General features: G+C 31.0%; 1 protein-coding gene across 2 annotated transcripts; it reads right to left on the bottom strand.

The window, feature by feature from the left end:
* Positions 1-2,253: 2,253 nt before the first annotated feature.
* Positions 2,254-13,242, bottom strand: LOC9315054 (axial regulator YABBY 5). Of its 2 annotated transcripts, none has more exons than XM_021029599.1 (7): positions 12,836-13,242; positions 11,939-12,058; positions 11,197-11,305; positions 11,062-11,110; positions 10,878-10,953; positions 2,692-2,764; positions 2,254-2,582 (listed from the first exon to the last, which is right to left on the bottom strand). In XM_021029599.1, the coding sequence occupies exons 1-6, from the start codon at positions 12,905-12,907 to the stop codon at positions 2,696-2,698; spliced, it is 495 nt and encodes a 164-aa protein (XP_020885258.1). In that variant the 5' UTR covers positions 12,908-13,242; the 3' UTR covers positions 2,254-2,582; positions 2,692-2,695. The 2 variants fall into 2 exon arrangements, with proteins under 2 accessions (XP_020885258.1, XP_020885257.1); XM_021029598.1 differs by having other exon boundaries at positions 2,254-2,561; positions 12,836-13,241.
* Between the last annotated feature and the right edge of the window lie 1,994 nt (positions 13,243-15,236).

Genomic DNA, 15,236 nt, shown 5'->3' with positions numbered 1-15,236 from the left:
AAAAGAAAAGCTTTTGAGGTTTTTTTTTTTTTTTAAATGCTTCTGTGTATTTTGTTGCGTTAGTCTATGTTTGTAGTTGCAATCTAAAAATAATTGAAATATGTAAGATTAGGTAGGGAGTAATCGGATTAGGCGGGAAATAATTATCGGATTAGGTGAAGAGTAATCGGATAACTGATTTCTTTAGGGGATTAGTCATTAATCGAGGCGGATAGGGTGGGCCTAGCGATTAAGCAAAGAGTAATCGGATTATGTGGGGATTTTTAGAACAGGAGTTTGCACCAACCTTTAAGTGTTGTTTGAGTAACTCCAGAGCATTTTAGGTGTTGTTTCAGTAGAATGTTCAGAAAATATTTTCTTCTTATTCCTTTGTACACAGAATTCTTCTATATAAATAGATTGAACATCTGATTATTGAACAAGGAAATAACACGTTTAAATGGCATGGTAAAGATCAAATGAAGAAATGGTTTTCTTTTTTCAATGATAAAATCGAAGGTATTCTTGATAAACAAAAAGCAAACTCGGGAATAGTGGAATTAGAAAAATAGTACTAACGGTAGTATTTTTTTTTTTTTTTTGAATGAATGTAAAATTTTATTCATCAAAAAACCTTTGTTACACTATATGCATCTTTGACAAGAAAATCTGAAATTTGACTTTGAACTAAACCAAAACTGTACTTGGAAAATCAAAAGAGTTTCAAATATGCAGTCCTATAAGCGCCTCTTTGCAAACCATTCATGTAGAGCTTCAGCTAATTTTCCATTGCTCTGTTGTGAGAGCGTTGATAGCCGATTCCGAACTGTAGCATTAATATGTTTGATTAAATTTGCTGCAGAAGTTGGTTGTTCCCCATGGCGTCGTCTATTTCTTTCTCGCCAAATCAAATAGATTGTGGATTGAACTGAGAAAAATGTCATTTAAATCATTAGTTGTCCATTTCGTTGGTTTAAAATATGAACTTTGTACCTGGTGATTAAAATGGTTAACTTTATGTAACACGCTGATTTCAGGAATATGGTGGTGCATGCAGAAAGGTTTAAAAAAATTGATTTGGCCACATACGTCACCAAAGTGCACTTATCTTTTTGGTCAACTGTCCTGGGAGAAGTCCACAATTAAGCGTGCTTGAGCTGGAGCAATTTCAGGATGGATGATCTTCCTGAAAGGGATTGTCGGAACTGTGTGAGTGAAGAAAAAATACAGGGAAAGATCATGTGGTGATTTGTAGGGTTGATAAACAAGTATTTAAAGCCTTCCGGACATAGCAAACCAGCGCAACGGAAGATAGTGGGCCCACGGGCCGAGAGAGAACATGGAACCCATTAAGAGAGATGGGGGTCGGGGCGTTACAAGTGGTATCAGAGCCAAACCCAGACGAGTGTGGAGTCAAGAAGGCTCACACCGCCGGAGGTTACGGTCTTCGTGCGCAACGAGGACGTTGCGGTTAGTTAGTGGGGGTGAATTGTAACACGCCAATTTCAGGAATATGGTGGTGCATGCATGCGGATAGGTTTAAGAGAATTGATTTGGCCACCTATGTCATCACTATGCACTTATTTTTTGGTCAACTGTCCTGAGAGAACTCCACAGTTAAGCGTGCTTGAGCTGGAGCAATTTAAGGATGGGTGACCTTTCGGGAAGTGATTGTCGGAACTGTGTGAGTGAGGACAAAACATAGGAAAAGATCATGTGGTGATTTGTAGGGTTGGTAAACAAGTCTTTAAAACCTCCCGGACGTAGCGAACCGGTGCAACGGAAGATGGTGGGCCCACGGGCCAAGATAGGACGTGGGGTCCATTAAGAGAGATGGCGGTCGGGGCGTTTTACTTTAGGTTGACTTTAAGTTAAAATAACTAATTTTCGTTGACAAAGCCAATTGAGGCACAACTTTAATTGGCTACACGGAGCAATAAGACGTTGTTATGTGTCCATTAAACAAGTCAGTTAATAAGCTAAACGGCATCGTTTTCATCTAAAGAAAACCCACAAAACGATTAAAAACATTAGAAATCGAGAAAGCTAATTAACGATTTGAGGAGTTTTTTATATATATTGAAAACGACGTCGTTTAGCTAATTAACGGACACATATCATCGTCTGATTGATCCGTTTATCCAGATAACGATGTGCTTCAATTGGCTTTGTCAACGAGGATTAGTGATTTAATTATAAATCAAACCTAAAATTAAGCATTTTAATCACCAGGTCGAAAGGTCATACTTTAAATCAACGAAAATGTACAACTTATGATTTAAATGATATTTTTCTCATTCAAAATTCAAAGTAAAAGATAGTTTCGCAATAATCCATGCCTTCTCAAGAAGTAGATTACATTTTTTTTTTTTTTAGATTCATAAAATCCTGAAGGAACTCATACATCTTGTGAGACGAACCATACAAATACCATAAACATAAATCATAAGATGCTTTTACTAAATTATAACAGATGGTTTATAAGATAGATATCTTCACTTATATATACATACGATTCCAAGATCGTACAATATATATATGTATATCCTTCTCAGCTCTTATTACTTCAAAGTCTCCAACACCTATTATCATTAACTTCCACGCTAAATTAAAACAATAGAGATAAAAGTGAAAATTCTGTAAATTTACACTAAATCAAATTTATAAGTAAGGTGAAACTAAAACGATTGATGTATAGAAGAGAGCACTTACATTTTCAAGCTAGCTTAGCTTGCTTGTTACTCTCCAGCATGAGGCCGAAGTGAATATGAGGAAAGTGTGCCCACTACAAAGGGTGAACCAATTTAATCAGAAAATATAGCAAAATTACTTTATCATTAATGTAAGAAACTATACAAGAACACTAGGTAAGAACCCGTGCCATGGAACGGCGAATTTTATGTTCTTTAATTTATGAATAGTTATATTTATATTATAAAATAAATTTTCTAAGATTATTAAAAATTTTACTATGTTGAAAAATTACTTAAAGGTTGAGTTAAATTTTATGTATTTAATTTTATGAATAATATTATTTAACATAAAACATCTATTTATTATTTTATTAAAAAATTATTACATTTAAAAATATATTGTGTTTGTGTTTAGTTTTATAGTATGTTTTAAACACAATTCGAAAATCGAAGCACATAATCTTCCAAGTCTTTAAGTCGAATTGGTTTGACTATGGAACTATGACTTCATAATTTTTATTAAAAATCATATAAAGATATATACACACACAAATATATATATATAGTACATATAATTCTTTATAATTATACGTATGTATAAGTTACATATATAATTAATAATAGGCACATAAGTATATATATGTTAAATTATTTTTCAAAGACAAATGTATTTTTGTTGCAAAATCTAAAAATAAAAGTTGGTTTTTGTTATGAAAAAGTAGAACGATTCCATTTTTTGATAGAACGATTCATAAAAAAAATTCAAAGTTTTTATCTCTCAAGATGTTAAAACCAAATTTTGAATATATGCTAAAATATTTTAAATTAAAATACTACTACATACCATACAATAACACAACCTTTTAGATTAACAAACTAATTTTCAAATATTTTATTGATTTATATTATAATATAAAGTTGCATTTACGTCATTTTAAGTTGGGGCATATAGATTTTTGGTTTTAATATAAAATTTTATAATATATATAATAATCTAGTGATGTTGAAATGCATAAACAATACACTCGTATTGTTTACTTTTCCAGTAGAAGAACTCAATGCATTTAATATACATAAAATATAGATACTTTCTTATTTAGAAATTTGATATATTTAACTTTGGTAAGTTTTTTTTTTTTTTGTCAACCACACATTACTTAATTAATAACTCCTTGATTGGTTGCCCAATTAGGAGGAGAGGAGTCTACAAAAAAAACTTCAAAAAATAAGAGTCTAGAAGAACAGGCTATTTTATTTTACTTCTTACATATTTTATTTTGTAAAAACCTTACATATATATATATATAGAGTCTAGAAGAACAGGCTATTTTATTCTTTTAAAATAAATAACTCCTTCATTATTTTAAGCAAATAGTTTGAATATGCACCATAAAATCTAAAGAAATTATTTTAATGTTTTGTGGGATTCCATTTAAAATATTTTTAAATAATTAAAAATTAAAATATCAAAACATTGTAGTTCTAAGATAATAAATTTGATTTATATCACTTTGTAAGTATAATTTACTATTTGGAGATTTAATACCTAAGGAATATATGTAATTCCAAATACAATAATTATGGTAGGTTTATTCAATACAGTAAAATGTGTTTGGTTAATGGTTTTAGAGTAATAAGTAGAAATAGTAAGTTTTACGAAATTTTATACATAAACTTAAATATTTGAAAAATCTCAAATGTAAGTTTTGGTAAGTTTATTAAATGTAAAAAAAAGTTTATTCAATTTGAAATTGTGTTTCGATTTTAGTTTTAGAATCATACCTATAAGGATAGTGGCATTAAAAGTGTTTAGAAAGAGGAATAATAAAATTAAAAAATGTTTGAGAAAAAATATAGACTAGGCACATCCGCACAGTTGGGTTCTGTGAAAAATGGATTAGTTGGATAATGTGGTGCATCACAACAGTCTAATATAGAGTTCTCTTTTATGGACAACCTAGAGGATTAATAGTACCAGAGAGGGGATTGCTGTAACACCCCGGTTTCAGGAATATGGTGGTGCATGCAGAAAGGTTTAAAAGAATTGATTTGGCCAACTATGTCACCAAAGTGCACTTATCTTTTTGGTCCACTGTCCTGGAGCAATTTCAAGATGGGTGACCTTCCGCGAAGTGATTGTCGGAACTGTGCGAGTGAGGACAAAACACAGGAAAATATCATGTGCTGATTTGTAGGGTCGGTAAACAAGTCTTTAAAGCCTCTCGGATGTAGCGGACCGGCCATCAGATAGGGATGGGTCCATGGGCCCGAGAGAGGACGTGGGGCCTACTGGTAGAGGCGGTCGGGGCGTTACAAGTGGTATCAGAGCCGAACCTGAATGTGTGTGGAGTCAAGAAAGCTCACACCGTCGGGGGTGACGACCTTGGTGAACAATGAGGACGTTGCGATCTGTTAGTGGGGGTGAATTGTAACACCCCGATTTCAGGAATATGGTGGTGCATGCTGAGAGGTTTAAAAGAATTTATTTGGCCACCTATGTCACCAAAGTGCACTTATCTTTTCGGTCAACTATCCTGAGAGAATTCCACAGTTAAGCGTGCTTGAGCTGGAGCAATTTCAGGATGGGTGATCTTCGGAGAAGTGATTATCGGTGCTGTGTGAGTGAGGACAAAACACAAGGAAAGATCATGTGGTGATTTGTAGAGTCGGTAAACAAGTCTTTAATGCCTCTCGGACGTAGCGGACCAGTCCTCGGACAGGGGTTGGCCCATGGGTCCGAGAGAGGACGTGGGGCCCACTGGTACGGGCGGTCAGGGCGTTACAATTGCGCCAAGGAGATCCACTCTCTCCAAATTTATTTATCCTCTGTACGAAGGTGTTAATTGCGAATATTTGGAAAGCAGAACGGGAAAAACTAATTACGGGTATCAAAGTAGCAACAACAAGCCCACCGATATCTCATCTACTATTTGCGGATGATAGTTTATTTTTTTGTAAGGCTAACAAAGATCAGTGTGGGGTAATCTTGGGGATCTTAAAACAATATTAAGCGGTATCAGGACAACAAATAAATTATTCCAAATCTTCGATCCAGTTTGGACATAAGGTAGTTGATGATATCAAGGAAGAGATTAAGTCTACCTTGGGTATCACTAACATTGGTGGTATGGCCTCTTATCTTGGTTTGCCGGAAAGTCTTGGTGGCTCTAAGACAAAGATTTTCTCTTTTGTTAGAGACAGATTACAGACAAAAATTAATGGATGGTCGGCAAAATTTTTATCCAAAGGTAGGAAAGAAGTCATGATTAAAACGGTAGCTGCAACAATAACAACTTACGTTATGTCGTGCTTCAGACTTCCGAAAACAATCACTTCTAAACTTACAAGTGTGGTCGCCAATTTCTGGTGGAGTTCTAATGGAGAATCCAGAGGTATGTATTGGATGGCTTGGGATAAGTTGTGTACTAGTAAATCGGATGGGGGGTTAAGTTTTCAGAATGTAGACGATTTTAATTGTTCTTTACTAGCAAAACAGTTGTGACGGTTGATTACGGTTCCATACTCTCTCTTCGGGAGGGTCCTTAAAGGGTGGTATTATCGGAAGTCCAATCTTTTGCAAAATATAAATTCTTACTCTCCATCCTATGGGTGGCGGAGTATATGCTCAGCTAGATCTATGGTCAATAAGGACTTATTAAAAGAGACGGATCTGGGACATCTATCTCAGTTTGGGAAGATCCCTGGATTCCAGCTCAATTCTCGAGACCAGCAAAAAGTAATGGGTTAACTATTGACCCATCTTTAAAAGTTAACATGCTTATAGATAGCCGGTCGATTTTTTGGAATATTGATCTCCTTAAGGTGATCTTTGACCAAGAAGATATCGAGTTAATAAGTGTCTTTCCGGTGGGTGCGCCAACTAAGGAGGATACTTTGGGGTGGCATTTCAAAAAGTCCGGCAAATATACAGTTAACTCGGGATATCACACCACATGGATAGATAAGTAGGCAACCAACTCATCTTTCATTGGCCCATATATCAAAAAGTTAAAATCTTATACTTGGCAAGTACAATGTCCACCTAGGGTACGTCATTTTTTATGGTAAATTTTAACGGTTTGTGTACCGGTTACAGAGAATTTAAGGAAAAAAAGAATTGATTGTTACACAGGATGCGCCAGATGTGGTGCATCAGATGAAACAATCAATCATACACTCTTTCAGTGCCATCCATCACGACAGATTTGAGCGCTTTCTCAGATTCCTACAGCTATAGGGATTTTTCCCACGGATTCTATTTATGCGAATTTGGATAACTTATTTTGGAGAATATCATCGGAGTTGGACTCATCAACCTTTCTATGGATTATTTGTGATATCTGGAAAGCAAGGAATGAAAAACTCTTTGGAAGTATTGACAAATACCCTCTAGAGATTTTACGGTTAGCGGAAAAAGAAGTACAATTGTGGCTCACAGCTCAAGCAGAGCTTCATTGTGAAGATCAGGGTTCAGTGGAACTTGCAACTCGGTCTCGAATAAGGGATGTACCCCTTGATTCAAACTTCTCTGGACACTGTTGTTTTGTTGACGGATCTTGGAAAGACATTGATAAGTTTTCTGGTTTAGGGTGGTTTTGTGCATCACCAAATGATGCGCCGCCAACTATGGAAGCTGCCAACCTCCGTAGAAGTCTATCTCCACTACATACAGAAGTCGATGCCCTCCTCTGTACGATGAAGTGTATGATTGGTGGCCGGCATTCTCAGTGTATTTGGAGGAATTTCAGAGCGACAAGGAAGAGTTCTCCAACTTCTCTCTATCTTTAATATCTCGTTGTGCTAATGTAAAAGCGGATAATCTGGCACGAATAATTCATACGGAACTGCTTCATAGCACTTATGTAAACAACACTCCACAGAAATAGCTCTTTTGAGTGCTATTTAATTTCGGATGACAAAAAAAAAATAGGCACATCAGCACATTGTCACTAAATTCTTAGATTTTGAATATATAGAGGATTAAATGCTTAGATTTTTAATGCACCTTAAATTAGAAATTAAGTAATTCCATTTTGACCTATAAATTAACAAAGTTTCATATTATAAAATAAATTATTTTTAAGTCTAAAACATTCTCTTTTATTATTTTCCTCCAATTTTAATGAATTAAATTTTCTTACAACAAACGTCAACACTTAATTCTAAAAACTTCCAACCAATATAAAATTACTTAGTAAATTAAATAAAAAGAAAATTGAACCAATCTTTTCTGGTTATATAAAATTATCATATATATATATATATATATATATATATATGCATGTATGTTTATTATTCAAATTTCATTAAGTTATGAACATAAGATGGTGACACCAATTCAACTGGGAGACCTAATGATTTGGAAGATACTCCATTTAATTTCATGTGTTATGTTTGAAAGCATATAATAAAACTAAACATAACCACTATGTACTCTTGAAACAGAGTGAATATTCTTTAAAAATTTTTAAATAATATATATATATCCCTTATATATTTAGGGAGACTCACAAAAATGTCCCTTTTTCAATACCCCTTTTCAAAAATGCCCCCTTTGGCTGTCCATTTTTAAAAATACCCCTTTTTATGTACAAAATGACTAAATTACCCTTCTTTTAATAAAAGATATCACAAATATATAAGGAAATATAACAAAATTAGGTCCACAAAATACAAAATATTTTTTGGCGGAAAAAGTGATCCCTCAATTTTTCCCGCCAAAACACTTGTAAAAAACCTTTAAAATACCTTGTAAAATTTTCCCGTAAAATTTTTTCCCGCCAAAAAATTTTCCCGCCAAAAAAATTTTTTTGCGGGAAAAGTGATTCCGTAATTTTTTTGGCGTAAAATTTTTGGCGGGAAAATTTTTGGCGGGAAATATTTACAAGGTATTTTAAAGGTTTTTTACAGGGTATTTATAAGGTTTTACAATGTATTTTAAAAGGTTTTACAACGTATTTATAAGGTATTTATAAGATATTATAAGATTTTACAAGCTATTTTATAAGGTTTTACAAGTTATAAGATTTTACAAGTTTTTTATAAGGTTTTACAAGTTTTTTACAAGTTATAAATTCCTTATAAAACTTTATAAGTACCTTGTAAAACCTTTTAAAATACATTGTAAAACCTTACAAAACACTTGTAAATACTTCGTAAAACCTTTAAAATACCTTGTAAATTTTTCCCGCCAAAAAAATTTCGCCAAAAAAATTGCGGAATCACTTTTCCCGCAAAAAAAAATTTTTGGCGGGAAAATTTTTTGGCGGGAAAAATTTTTACGGGAAAATTTTACAAGGTATTTTAAAGTTTTTTTACAAGTGTTTTGGCGGGAAAATTGCGGGATCACTTTTCCTGCCAAAAAATATTTTGTATTTTGTGGACCTAATTTTGTTTCAAATAAGGGTAAAATGGTCATTAAAAATTAAAAGAGGGCAAACTTAAAAATGGACTTTCAAAGGGGGCATTTTTGAAAAAGGGTATTGAAAAATGGGCATTTTTAACAATTTCTCATATATTTATAGAGAAGCACTTTATAAGATAAACCTTATCTTGACGTGTTATTAACTAAACTGCCATGCTGACATGTCGCTCTCAGAGTGAATTTTCACCCATTTAAATTTTTACCCAAATTTTACTAGACTATTTACAGATTTTGCCATTAGTCTTAATACATATATATATATATATATATATCATACAAATAACAAAAAAACGAAATTATAATTAAAAAGCAAATAATTAGGCAACTGATATCATATTTATATTTAACAACAAATCACGGGATCTTTGTTTATTTATATTAATAATCTATTTTCAATAATTAAAAAGGAAAAAAATTGTGTTTATCTTATATTAATAAATTTTAAAATTTATATTTTTCTTTATATACATTTATATAAATCTTCTCTAGCCGATGGGTAAAAAATCTTTTTATTTATTTATATATATATATATATATATATATATATTTATGCTTATATTTAAATGATAAAAGATATACATTTTGTTCAAGAATTTCGAATTCAAAACTACAAAATCTCTAAATCTTTCATAAAATTTTATATCTATTGTACTTAAATAAATAAGATAATCTCTTTTCTATAAATGTTACGGATACTTAAAATCCAATTTTTTTGGAGGGGTTCTAACTTTTCGAAGAAAAACATTATAACCACATTTATATATAAACCAAAATCTGGCCACATTATAACCTCTTTTTTTTGCCAAACGGTCACATTATAACCATTTCGTAAATAATTCATTCATAATATAAGAATCTTATATTTGGAACAATACAAAATCTTAACTCGGAAACTATCAAATATCATCTTTGCTAAATTTTTGGATTTTTTATACTTAAATAATAATAAAAAATTTCGAAATCTTTAAAACATACGGAAAGACATATTGTCATAAATGGTAACATTTCGTCAATAATTTCTTTATCACGTTGAAGCTTTATTCAAGGTTCAAATATTCCACGGGTAAAACGTATTCTTATATAAATAGTCCCAAGTTTGAATAAAACAAAAAAAAATTATTACATGTTACGTTTTACACAAACGGATCTTGGATCCCGGATAATAATTTTAATTATAATAATTTTACTTAAATCACTTCATCCCGCACATAGTGCGGGTTGTTATCTAGTATATATTATTAATAAACCTATACATAAGATTGAATAGATTAAGATTCGTCTGTGCATGGCAAGAATTCTTACATAGTGTAATTTTAAACAGAAGGATTATATATAAATATTGATTATAAAAAACATAAATTAGGTTAATATTCCTACATATTTTATTTATTTTGTTGGATAGCATTAAAATTTCTTTCTCTGTCTATCTTTTAATTTTTCTATTTTAAGTACTTATTTAAGCATATTTTAATTGATTTTTTTCATGTCTTAGATAAATCATAAACTTAAATAGTAACCTACTAAAATAAAATAGCTAATTATGAATATAAATAAAAGATTTATTTTATATCTATACGTAATGATTTAAGGATTTAAATACTTATGTAATATATATACACACAATTTTCTAATAAGATTATATCGAGTCACTCTTACGAGTTGTGTAGATAGTTAATCACGGCTAACAATTTTAGCATCGTACTACTAATTGTTACTGGTTTATTATGACATGTACAAATTAAATAAAACTATTTGAACATATAAAAGAAATAAAAACTTACATTCTTGGCAGCGGAGCTGAATGCTTCTCTGTGGCTTATGTCTGGATTATTTGCCTTAATCCTTTGAATTTCCTCTCTTCAAAGTTTTTAATATAAAAACACTAATCAATAACCTCTTTCTAAACAGATTTCGAACAATATATATATCTATATGTATGTATGTATGTCTAAATTTTTTTGTTACTTTATGAATTGGTTGTACGCAGAAGGTACTCGCTGCCGCTTCTCCGAGGCTGATAGACAATATAAGAAATTTTCAGTATGTATACAAATAATTTTCACGTGTACTTCTTTAGTTTTATTTAGAAAGCAATCTTACGACGGTTTACTATCCTTTGCTCAGTTATGGTACGAGTTGAAATTCTTGAAGGTATTTTGGTGTGGTCTCTTGAGGAAGATCCATACTCTGGTACTGCATAGTTCGTTGCCTAATAAAAATATATAAACGCTAAATTTAGTTTTTAATTACATGACTTTTCTTTGATTTTCCAGACCAAAAATGGTGAATCAGAAGGATTGAGTAGCAATCATGTATGTATTAATTAATTTAGGAAATTGAAAAGAGAAAAATAAAGTGGACCAACTTATAGACATATTATTAATATTTAAAGGTAGTAAAAGAAAAAACCTTCAAAAAAGGAATCTGAAAATATGTTTCGAAATAGAAAAAAACAAACAAACCTATGAAACCCTAATATTTATGTCAATCAAATCATAGAATAAGTAGCCCACATCAGTAATAGATCAAACATAAGCTAGGGCTCTATGAAAAGAAAAAAAAAAGCAATTACGAAAAAAGCTGCAGATATCAATCACAGCTGGAAAAGGAAACTTAAATAAACATGTAAAAAGAAGAAGATTTAAGTAATATTAAAAAATTTGGGCCTATGTAGTAGACGGCGGCTGGTTACAGAAACATGCAACAAGAGGCTCAGATCTCTGTCTATATTCGTCTTTAAAAACAAACAAAGAGCCCTAAATTTCAGAGGGATGGTTCAAGATTATTTTATTTAATGACAATGAACTCTTAAAATTTAGGCAATTGAGGAGAGAGAAGTTACATGGAAATTAGGGCGTGAAAGTGACTGAAGAGCAGCTGCCATGTTTACAGACCACAGATTGGTGCAGTGACCGCATCGGACGGTCACAATGTCGAACAAGCTGCTGCATGGGACACTCACCTACACGTTTTAACCAAACACAACCTCACATATTAATTAATTGATCTTCTTTCATGGACAATTGAATTTGTGAATCAGATCCATAAGACTTGTTACAAGAAAATTATCATTAGACAACGAATAAAAAATATTGCTTTCTTTGTTGATATATATCAGATATTCCTATCTTTTGTGGGTCGAAAAATAATGCAATAAAATCATATGATAGAAAAAAAAAAAAAAAAAGTAGTGGCTTGAGATAGAAGATCATCATCTTCTCTTTTGTTGCAGCCACCACTTAAGATCCAGTAGTGACTCCATTTCTTATGCACAATCTGTTACTTATAAATTAGTGAATATACTTACACATATATGCATGACCATTTTAAAATAGGTTATCTTATGATTCTTAACTTAAAATTGTAAGTAAAATCCTACTAGTAGGATTTTGCTTTGAAAAAAGCAAGAAAAGAATAGAAAATAAATCAATATAATGGTGAAAAAGTCATGTATAGCAGACGGATGGTGACTTCTCTCTGGCACCACAATCTAAACGAAATATTTGTCATTGACAAAAATAAATTAGAACGGATTTAAATGAATGAGAACTTTGAACGTTTGTAAGATAGTGGAACTGATGAAAAGAGCTGCACTCCTCTTTATCAGAAACCAATATATAGTACAAAGGAAATTAAAGGTAGATCTATGCTTGATTATATATTTTATATACGAGATATTCATAAGCATAGATCTACTATAGATAGCAGAGTATATAATCGATATGTATAGCAATTATACCGCGAGCATTATGTTGCAAAAGTTGCAAGGGATGTAGCAAAGTTGCTCGGTTGCCATCGCAGAGTTAGCCATGATCGATCGGAGAAATCGGACCAAACAAGTTGTTTGTTTTGAAGAATAGATAGAAGATGAGAGAAATTATATAGGTAAAAACCGTGTGACTCTGTCTCTCTCTATCTCTACCCGAACAGACACTTGCCTAAAAAACTGGTATTGCACTTCAACAACTATGCCAAGGGATCATAAAAGTAATTTAATGAATGGGAAGATAATATGTAAGCCTAAGGAGAGGATGAGAGTTAAAGGGGCAAAATTATTATATGCAATGTGAAGGATTTGGGAATTTCGATGTAGGGTTATGTTCTATGTCTTTTAACGAGTAGGGTCCGCTTCACTCATGGGGTTGCATACCATAAAAAAATATATAGCATTTAGTTTAAGGAAATAATAAAAAAAACTGTATAGTTTATTTAATATAGCCGAAAAAGTTTTCTATTATACAATATAAATAATGATTGCCAAAACAATATTTTAGAATCATAAATTCATAATGTTATACAACCAATCGAGGGACGGTCTATATGCAAGATATTGTATGCAGTAAATGAAGAATATTTGTATTCGCGAGAATATTGTATGTCGGCCTTCCTTCCAAGAACACTACATTGAGATACTATATTATCGATGGTATTAATAAAGATTGGTATATGAGAACGTTGATGACAACAACAACAACAACCAAAAAAAGTATCTGAGAACATTTCCTTTTCGACTTTATTCGTGGGATACGTGATTCAAATTTAGGGTTTGTTTTTTATATGTCGTTTGTAGGGTTGATAAGTAGCCTAGTAGTAGTTGAATTATAAAATGGTTGCTTGTTTAAACTTGGCATTTATGTTTAGTAATAAATGAAAATTTTAACTGTATTATTTATTTATATATCAATAATATAAAACTACTTGCTTTCTTTCACTTTTACAGAAGTCTCATTCTAACATTTTCACACAAATTAAAAATATATATAAATTTTTATTATATATTTTATTAATACAATAACTGGTTTTATCATTCTAATTAATAAACCGAATCATAATGATAAAATTGATAATTAGTTTAAATATTCTGCATAGAAAACCAAAAACCATATTTTGTGAAATAAAAATAAAGAATCAAAACGATAATTCTGTCAAATGAAGATGTATTACTTAACTAGATTTTAACCCGCGGTATATATCGCGGAATGATTTTTTTTTTAAAGTTAGTATATATAAAATTTTGCACATTATATCTCTTTATAAAATTTATTTATATTTTATAATTTATAATTTTTATTAAGTAACGATATACCACGAGTCTACATGACAATTGTTAATAAAATAAAGATTTAACCCGTATGTTAATGATATTTTAAATTTTGGAAATATTGATTTAAGACATTTATATCATCCTCTAAGACATTTATATTTTAATAAACTGAGGTTTTAATCTCTATTAAAGCCGCATGTTAATGATATTTCAAAATTTTATAAATATTGATTCAAACTCGTCCACCATATAACCCCGTTCCGAAATATAACACGTCATGTAATTTGTTAACTTGTCGCGTGATTTGTTTTCTAAAAGTAGTAATTTTAAAAATTTAACAATTATTTATTATATATAAAAGTTTGCAAATTTTATTATTTTTTAAGACATTTATATTTTATAGTTTATAATTGTTATTGAGTAACATTGTACCACGGGATAATTTTGTTTTATACAATCGTTTCTAAATGAGACTGATTTATATGTTTAATATTGGTGGTATTAAAAAAAAATATTTAATCCGTACTGAAGCGGCGGATTAATGATATTTAAATTTTTTTATTATTATTGATTCAACAACATGTCCCGCCAAATCCGTCCCGTAAAAAAACTCATTTATTTTTTTAATATCGATCTTATTTATGATATGATTCTAAATCATTTTCTAAATATTTTAGTCGATGTGGAACGTTGAACATACATTTTTTGTCAATTAGATAATATATGTCCGTTTTTTAAATTTCGATCACAGTATATGTAGAAAAAGAAATTGATTTCTTTTTTACTTTATGTATTATATGATGATTCAAAATTGTTAAAACAAATCAAACAAAGATCATAAGAGAATCATAATTCTAAATATTAATCAAATCTTCTAAATATTTAAATTATTAAATATTAAATATTTGGCGTATAAGTTGGGTTAAATATAACCCGACCCAACAAACTTTTTATGAACAAAATTGGTAAACGGGTCGGATACCCATTGTATCCAAATGCATTTTACCCCACCCGCTAAAAATTTAATTCAAAAATACTATTATAGGTAATAATATGTTGTCGATAAAAATAAAATTTATTAGAGAGAACCGTAGTT

This window comes from Arabidopsis lyrata (genome assembly GCF_000004255.2).
Source record: "Arabidopsis lyrata subsp. lyrata unplaced genomic scaffold ARALYscaffold_4, whole genome shotgun sequence".
Classification (NCBI taxonomy): Eukaryota; Viridiplantae; Streptophyta; class Magnoliopsida; order Brassicales; family Brassicaceae; genus Arabidopsis; species Arabidopsis lyrata.
This window is presented reverse-complemented; position numbering and strand designations above follow the sequence as displayed.